General features: G+C 63.4%; 1 protein-coding gene across 4 annotated transcripts in view; it reads left to right on the forward strand.

Annotated features, from left to right (window-relative positions):
- PACS2 (phosphofurin acidic cluster sorting protein 2) overlaps positions 1-7,587 on the forward strand; it is a 54,711-nt gene extending 47,124 nt beyond the window's left edge. For 2 of the 4 annotated variants that reach the window (XM_072963877.1, XM_072963876.1), the window contains exons 18-24: positions 173-281; positions 4,476-4,518; positions 4,853-4,895; positions 5,232-5,367; positions 6,081-6,307; positions 6,568-6,681; positions 7,318-7,587. In XM_072963877.1, coding sequence (XP_072819978.1) covers positions 173-281; positions 4,476-4,518; positions 4,853-4,895; positions 5,232-5,367; positions 6,081-6,307; positions 6,568-6,681; positions 7,318-7,436 — 791 coding nt within the window. In that variant the 3' untranslated portion in view covers positions 7,437-7,587. Of the gene's footprint in view, positions 1-172; positions 282-4,475; positions 4,519-4,852; positions 4,896-5,231; positions 5,368-6,080; positions 6,308-6,567; positions 6,682-7,317 lie in introns of those variants that run through there. The other 2 variants (XR_012073866.1, XM_072963878.1) reach the window with 2 other exon arrangements.
- Positions 7,588-8,505: the final 918 nt, after the last annotated feature.

The raw sequence follows: 8,505 nt of genomic DNA on the forward strand, positions 1-8,505 counted from the left end.
TAGATCTAACCAGAGGCTAGATCCTGGGGCAGGGCTCTTCAGGATTTGGAGAGACTTTGCGGCCCTCTCCCCTGGCCGCCTGAACTTGGGGTGCTGGGTGGCCTCGGGGAAGCCGAGGTGGAGCTGGGCAGAGTGCGGCACCCCACAGACCCCTCCCGGTCTCCTCGTGCAGTGCAGGACACGCCGGACATCGTGTCGAGAATCACGCAGTACATCTCAGGAGCCAACTGTGCCCACCAGCTGCCCATCGCAGAGGCCATGCTGACCTACAAGCAGAAGAGGTAACTCTAGGGCCTGGGTGGGTGGCGGTGGGGTGGCGACCCCCAGCCGCCTGCGTCCTGGCTCCTCGGGTTGCTCACTGGGGGCTCCGTTCCCAACCTGGGCTTGGACGGATGTCTGGGAGGGATCCAGGCAGCTTCCAGTTCTCCTCAACTCCGGGACCCTTCACGGATCCTGAGTGGGAGTTAGGATGAGGTGGTCGCGTTGTCTGTTTTTGTACATGTTGGATTTTCCCACAATAAAAGTTAAAAGGATAGTGGTCGTGGTGCCTGGCCCCTAGCAGTGACCTGCGCCCTCGAATCTGGGCACAGGCTCCTTCAACAGCCGGGACTTCTCAGGCGGGGAGACATGGTTCTCGTCCTGCCCAGTGCCGGCCAGCAACCAGGAGCCGCGGGTGGGTCGCTGAAACCCTGCGGGGGTCCAGCTGCCCGCCCACCTGCCCACATGGGGTGGAGCTGGGTGCACAGGCCTCAGACAGGGCAGTCCTTCCAGGGACTCCCGGGTGGGGAAGTTCAGGAACAGGCAGACTGCAGCCGGTTCCGCGGCGTGGAGCATCTCTGCTCCCAAGAAGGGGACGTTAAACATCTTGTAAGGCAGGAGAGAGATTTAAGCTGAAGCCTCTGCCGGGTGTCACGGCCAGTCCTGCACGACTCCGGGTTCTTCCTCCCGTTAGGGGGCCGCCTTGCCACTCCTGAGCGCGTAATAACATCCTGTGTTTCTCTTTGGTGCCTTTCTGAAAAGGAGAAAGAACTTGCATTTTGACTTTACCCTCAGGTACCGCTGTCCCTGGGTCCGTGGTCCCTCCGTCCCCTGGCTGGTCTTTAGGGCTGTTTAGCAGTGTCAGCAGTTGTTGTCGTCCTCAGATTCACATCCCCTACTGCCTGCTTTCTCCTTCGGGCGGTGGCCTGTGCCCTAAGGAGCGGACGCAGCCCCTTCCTCAGGCCCCCTGCCCTGAGCCGGGCCTGCACCATCACACCCCTACCCGGCTCCAGTGACCACCAGGCCTGCAGCCCAGAGGGTGCTGGGCAGGCGCTCTGTTTCAGTCCACAGTTTGGGTTTAAGAAGTGGCCAGTTTAACTCCTCAGTGAGTCGCTGTGTTTCTGAAGCCAGGGGTGTGGCTTCCCCTTAAATTAGCAGCAGGTGCTGGTTTCAGCTCTCAAGCTGCTGACCACTGACCGCTGGCACCACCCTTGCTGAGTGTGGGCTTCACTCCCCGGACGTCGTCGTACTTGTTCACCGGCCCACATGCCAGTAGCTGCATGGGGGACGGGAGGGGACAGCAAGGCGAGGGGATGGGGAATTGGCCAGGGTGACATAGTGGCCAGTGGCTGGCTCGAGCCTGGCTCTAGGCCCCCCACAGAGTGGCAGAGCACAGCTTGGGGGGGATTCCCAGCAAAGTTCTGTGGCTTACCTGGATGGCTGGCCAGACCACTGAGACCCCTACACACACGTGAAGAGCCATGCCCTGGGCGGTCCCAGCACTGCCCACACACCTGGCGCCCTGCCCGGGCCTCTCCCTCAGGGCCCTGCTCTGCAGGGGGCCTTGGGTTATTTGCTCTCCCAGCAAAGCCCCCTAGGAGGCTCCTTGGGCCCCGGCACAGACCAGGAGGAGGAGTCTAAGCCCATTCAAACATCCTGCTAAACAAGCCTCACGGAGCTAGAGAAAGACCAGCCAGTGTGCCCCGCGGACCCCTCGGGCTGCCCTGTGGGCCTGCGACCCTCCCCTCCTTTCAGCCATGGCTCCGCGAGCCCACAGCATGCTTCGCTGCCTGGGCCGCAGCTTCTGTCTGTCCCGAGGTCGGCTCTTATGAGCAGCAAGCCAGGGCTTGGGAGGCCCTGAGCCTCCTGCCCCCGCCTCTGCGTTACAGTGGTGACACCAGCACCGGGGGTGGGGGGTGGGGCTCCAGCTGTCCTGGGTGGAGCTCGGGGAAGGGCCACGTGTTGTCTGCCCTTGGAGCCCAGGGCCGGAGAGCAGGTCAGCCTTTGTCTGCTATGACAGAGAACACACTTCTGTCCACCCTGGGGGGTCAGGGGATGCCGGGGAGGGTGGGCGGTGGGCATGGCCCTCCTGGTCCCTCTGCATCAAGGATCCTACCTGCACTGCACCAGCTCCTGCCTGAGGTCAGACCTTATCGTGTGTCCCCCGGGCAACGCCTAGAGGGCCGCTCAGCTCCCCAGGCCAGCTTCGTATGGGCTGCGTCCCTGGATGTGAAGTGAGAGCACGTCCCGCACCACCCCTTCGCCCAGGGCTCCTCATCACAGAGCGGTGGGCTCAAGCTGTAGGAGTTCTGACCACTACCCCTGCCAAGAACACCTGTGCCCCACACACACAGGGTCCAGGTGGAGGGCTCCCAGCAGCAGCTGGTGTCACCCCCGTCTCGCCGGGCAGTGCCGAGCACTGGATGTCGTCTGCATGGCCCCGAGGCACGGCTTGGCTTTGTTGCTTGGGTCATAGAGTCCCCCGAGTTCCGCCCCTGAGGCCCTCGTCTGCCTCCCTGCCTGCCGTCTGCTGGGGAGGGCCATGGGGATGGTGGCTCCCTGAGGGTGAGGGCCCTGGGGGTCCAAGCCTCCCGTGCACTGGTCGGGGGACCCCACGGGGCCTCCTGCCACCTCGAGTGCAGGAGCACGCCTGGGCACAGGATTTAGATTGTTCTACTTGAAATGGAAAAAGAAAGTTTTTTCTTTTTAATTGTATTCTGCTTAGGAAAGAGAGAAAGACCAAGAATTTGGTTACTTTCTTTGGACAGACCGAATCTGTAGATTCTTGCATCCAAAAACATTTGCTGGGTCTCCTGCGGAGTGGGTTGGGTGGTGCTGGGGCAGAGGTGGGGGGTCCCCATGTCCAGGTGGCACCCAGGGGAGAGCAGGTCCTGCCAGCTGCTGTCCCCTCACTGTAGGTGCTGTGCGTGGTGCAGGTGCATTATGTTTTGGCCCCTGGGCCGGGGCCACTTGTCCAGCTTGTAACCACACTTAACGGGGAGTGTCAGCCAGGCGCAGGCCACTGTCCTCCGCAGGGACAGAGAAGGGAGGGCCTCCTCCAACGCTCCGGGGACGTGGGGTTCCTGGTCCCAGGAGCTGGGCCTGGGCCCCCCCACCAGGCCTGCTTGGGGCAGAGGCTTCTCCCTGAGTGACACTCCCGGGCCACCCCCTGCATGGCCTGCACGTGTGGAGTCACCTGCAAGAGAGTCATCCTCTTGACGTCAGGCTCTGGCTCCACAAAACAGAGGAAGCGGAGCTGGGAGAAGGGCTGCGAGCCACCAGCCAAGGAAGCAGGGCGAGGACACACCTTTTTTCCCTGTGGCTGGGGAAGGGCAGAAGGCCAGGACCCGCCCCACCCCGTGGACCCACCCGAAGGCAGAGAAGGAAGCTCTTCCAGCTGCTGACAGAGCCCAGGCCAAGGCAGACACCGGGCAGCGGGCAGCTTGCTGCAGAGACGATGAGCCCGGGGCCAGCCCTGGCCTGGGAGTAGGAGGAGGAAGAGAATCAGGGGTCTGCCTCCCCTCAGGTCCTGCCGATGCCCCGCGCCCAGGGCCCTCGGACGCTGGATGCCTTCACGGTGGACGGCTGTGACCGGTGGTTCCAGCAAGACCACAGTTCTGCTAGAAATTGTGCAGGGCCCATTGGCTCATTACAGCAGCACAGCCGGAGAGCCTTGGTCTGGCCTTCGGGCTGCTCTTGGGCGTTGTTCTGTTAGAACAAGGCCTGTGCAGCCCATCACCAAGGCCAGAGTCGTGGAAATAGGCCCCCCAGTTGGCACCAACTTTACTCAGACCGGCTGGGAGGAGACCTCCACATGCCAGTCACTGGAGGAGGCCTAGGCTGTTTCTGGGTGTCCTGGGGCAGCCAGTTCTCTCCTGGGCTGAGCGGGAAACACTGGCCTGCAGGGCCCACAGAAAGGCTTGGCTGGCCACCCCCAGCCCAGGCCCTGGTGAAAAAGCAGGCCCCTTGGCGAGGCCCCGCCCTTACCCTCCGCGCTGCCCCCACGGGCCTCTGGACCCTTGGGTGCAGAGATGCGCTTGCCTCCTGCATGTCGGAAGAGACCTGCGGGTCGGGCCCAGCCAGGTCCGCTGTGGGAGGGCACAGGCGAGGCACGGGCTGGGCAGGGCCCGCCAGGCGGCTGGCGAAGTGCCGGCCGCTCAGAGACAGAGCGCCTGTCCTTCTGGGAGAGCGGTGACTGTCTCTCTCCCTTGTCTTAGCCCCGACGAAGAGTCCTCTCAGAAGTTCATTCCCTTCGTGGGGGTGAGTACCCCAGGTGGGCAGCTGCCGTGTCCACTGCGTCTGCCGTTTGGCCGACCCCACCCGCTTGGGAAACCGCAGATCTGCCAGAACATACTATAAGCAGTCCGGTTTTGCATTAACTTGATACATTCCAGAACCTCTTTCCCCAGTTTGTGCTGAGGGCTTGCCTTTAAATCCCTGTGCTCTTAGAACTCGCTGTTCTTCCTGTGTTGCGTGGGGGCCGTGGTGGGTGGGCAGTAGCAGGGGGCAGGTCCCGCCCGCTGGAGCCCCGGCACATGGGCCAGGGGCTGGGACTGCCACCCGCCACGGCCAGCAGCGGCCTGTTGCCTTCTAGGTGGTGAAGGTTGGGATAGTGGAACCGTCTTCTGCCACGTCAGGTAACCCATCCTCCATGCCCTAGGCGCCGGGTGCTGGAGGGCAGGGGCAGCCCCCAGCCGCTAGCCTCAGTGCGGCCTGTGAGCAGGGTCCTGCCTCAGCCGGGGAGGGCCAGCTCACTGCAGTGCTGCTGCTCGCCGTGCGTGTGGCCACCCGGCCCGATGCCCTGCAGCCCCTCCCCATTGGGGTGGCGGTCTCCTGTTCCCCACACATGCCCTCCCCAGACCCCGGGGCTGCCTGGCCTCCCTGCCATGTCCAGGTCTGGGGTCCAGAGGGCCTGGGCTACTCAGGGCAGAATCTCGGGGGAGCTCAGCGCTGCCCCCGACTCCTTCCCAAAGGCGACTCGGATGACGCAGCCCCCTCGGGCCCCAGCGCCCTCTCGTCCACCCCGCCGTCCACATCTCCTGCAGCCAAGGAAGCCTCGCCCACGCCACCCTCCTCCCCGTCGGTGAGCGGGGGCCTGTCCTCCCCCAGGTAAACACAGCCATGCAGGCAGCTCCCCTCCCTGGACATGCTGCCCAGCGGCTCCTGTCCGTCCCCCAGTGCTGAAGGTCACTGGCAGCTACCCGTGGTCCCTGACCATACCCCAGGGCGCCAGGAAGCAGGGGCTCAGCGGCCTGGGGGAGGGCATGGGGGTGGCTCTCAGACAAGGTGCCCTGTCTGGGGGGGGCACTGGACTCACTCCATGGACGGGCCTGGTGGCCCCCGGCCTCACCCCCGGCAACCCCGGGGATAGAAACTACAGAGCCCGTAAGCAGGGTGGTAGAGACGTAGGAAACGGTGTGTCACGGCCGCCGGCCCTCAGCCACCCTTGGGCCTCTTGGGAGCAGAACTCCCCAGGCAGAATGGCTGCAGGGCGACAGGGACGCTCCTGGGGCCACACTGCTGAGGGGGTGTTTGGCTGTGGCCCTCCAGATTCGGAGGGGCAGGAGGGTGGCAGGCCCTGACCCTCCTGGATGACCCCAGCATTGTGACTCTGCCAGGGAGACTGGCTCAGACCCGCCTGTCCCCAGAGACCAGGACCACCCCCACAGCAGCCCCGGCCTCCCGTCTGCTGGTCAGCCACCACAGGCGGTCCCCTGAGCGTAGGCAGCACGGGACCAGCGGGCACCTCCTCGCCCATGCCAGCCACTGGGGTGCTGCTGTCAGCCCAGCACGGAGGGGTGAGCCTCCCTCGTCTTCCACAGCCAGGGCGTCGGCGCCGAGCTGATGGGGCTGCAGGTGGATTACTGGACGGCGGCCCAGCCCGCAGACAGGAAGAGAGATGCGGACAAGAAGGACCCGCCCACCACCAAAAACACACTCAAGTGCACCTTCCGGTCTCTCCAGGTCAGCAGGCTGCCCAGCAGCGGCGAGGCCGCGGCCACGCCCACCATGTCCATGACCGTGGTCACCAAGGAGAAGAACAAGAAGGGTGAGGTGGGGGCGGGGGGGCTGACCGTCGGGACAATTGGAGGGGCAGCCGTGCAAGCCCCGAGGGCACCACGGGTCTGGGGGCCGCTTCTGACCAGAGCCCCCAGCAAAGACCTTGTGGTGGGCGGGCAGTGGTGGCCGTGGTCAGAACAGAAGGGGATCCAGGTGAGTGGGGTCTGGGGGCCAGGGTGAGCCACAGCGCCCACCGTCCCCCGGCCCTGGAGGAACAGTGGGAGGACAGCACCCCGTTTTCCCTCCTAGTGATGTTTTTGCCCAAGAAAACCAAGGACAAGGACGTGGAGTCTAAAAGCCAGTGCATCGAGGGCATCAGCCGTCTGATCTGCACGGCCAAGCACCAGCAGAACATGCTGCGGGGTGAGCGCCCCCTCCCCCCGCGGGGTGAGCGCCCCCCCCCGCGGGGCCCCCACTGCTGTGGGGTGAGCATCCGCCTCCCTCCACGGGGCCTCCCAGGCAGGGCCTGTGGCCCGTAAAACGTGCAAGTTTTAACCAGAGCAAAGTTGGGCTGCTTTTGTAAATTCACCTCAGGAAACGCTTTTGGTTTGCTCTGGGATGCACGTTGCAGAGTTCAAACTTTGAACACATTTGGGGGAGGCCTCTTGTGTGCCTGTAACGGCTTTCAAATTCTGAGAACTAATTTCCCAGTCCTTTCTGCTCTTTTAAAAGACGGCCTGACGTATCTCAGACTAGCTGACTCAGAGCGTGGGGCTCTCCAGAGTCTTCTCTTGTCATGAACTCGAGTCTGATGACCGCAGCGGTCAAGAACCACCCTGCCCGTCCTCTGCTGATTTTCCAGTTTAAGTGGAGGGTGTTTTAAACCTGGTTCCCAGACCCTGCTGGGACGGGGGGTGTGGGCAAGCGCCTCCCCTGACGTCGGGCCTGCTGGGCTGTCCCAGACCTCCGCCTTCGGGGCCAGCGAGAAGCAGCGAGCCCCGGGGGTGGCAGGCAGGCCTGCAGGAGGGCCGGCGGCTCAGGTGGTCTCGTCCCCAACAGTCCTCATTGACGGGGTGGAGTGGAGCGACGTCAAGTTCTTCCAGCTGGCGGCCCAGTGGTCCTCGCACGTCAAGCACTTCCCCATCTGCATCTTTGGACACTCCAAGTCCACCTTCTAGCCCCGCCCACCCAGGGGCCGCCGGCTCCCCACCCTGCAGCCCTGCGACAGCCAGCCGCGCGTCAGGAGGGCCCAGCTGCTTTTCTGTTAACGTTTCAGTTTACTACAGAGACAGACCCTTAAAAACACAAAGAGAAACAGTCTTAAGTATGGATGTGCTCACAACCTGGAAACTAACGGGGTGGTCCCCCTGGGGAGCCCGTAACTGCTCTGCTTATTAACCAGAACGTTCTGGCAGGGGCGGGGGGTCAGGGGGACAGTGTTGAACTTGAGAATTGCGGGAGGTGTGTGTGTTTGGGCCTCAGGACTCCCCTGCTCCTCAGCCCCCCAGCAAGAAGGGTTCCTGCCTTTGGGTCCTGTCCTCCCTGAAAGCCAGGTCTGTGCTTCCTCAGGGAGCCAGGGTCAGGTCGGCAGCCACACAGAACCCCCCCCCCCAAGGCACCGAGCTGGGTGCCCAAAGGCCAGCCTTCTATTGGGGGCTTCCTGAGCAGAACACAGGCCAGTCTGCCCCACCCCGGGTCCACTTGGAGTTCCCAGTAAACTCCAGCCGCCTGGGGCAGTGGAGGTTTTACAGTAGCGGATATTTTTAATGCTTTTAAATACATGTTATAATGTAGCTGCCAAACAGACGTTGCTCTTCTGAAGTCCCAGCAGCCCCTTAAGGCTGCTGTGTCCCGGCCCCCAACACCCGCCTCACCCACAGGGCTCGCTTCCCCCTCTGCTTCTGCTAGTGGTCTCCACCCTGAATTTAGCAAGCACGGTGGCTGCCTCCTGCCTCCCAACCGTGGCCCTGCCTTGGGGGAGGTGTCTGGGCCAGGCAACGGGTGCATGTCACCTGCAACACAACTGTGGCCTACGAAAGCTCAGGCAAGGTGGCCAAACCATAGGGGCCAGCATCGTTCAAGCCGTGGGTGCAGCTGGGGCACCTCACAGGGCCAGGGGACCCATCTCTCTAGGCCAGGCTCCTCAGAGCCAGGTTTGGGGTTTGGGTCCCATAGGGGATGGCAGCCCTACCTTCCACCTTCCTACAGCAAGCGGGGAGGTGTCCCCAGTCCCCCACAACCCTGTAC

Source organism: Vicugna pacos, chromosome 6 (genome assembly GCF_048564905.1).
Source record: "Vicugna pacos chromosome 6, VicPac4, whole genome shotgun sequence".
Lineage (NCBI taxonomy): Eukaryota > Metazoa > Chordata > Mammalia > Artiodactyla > Camelidae > Vicugna > Vicugna pacos.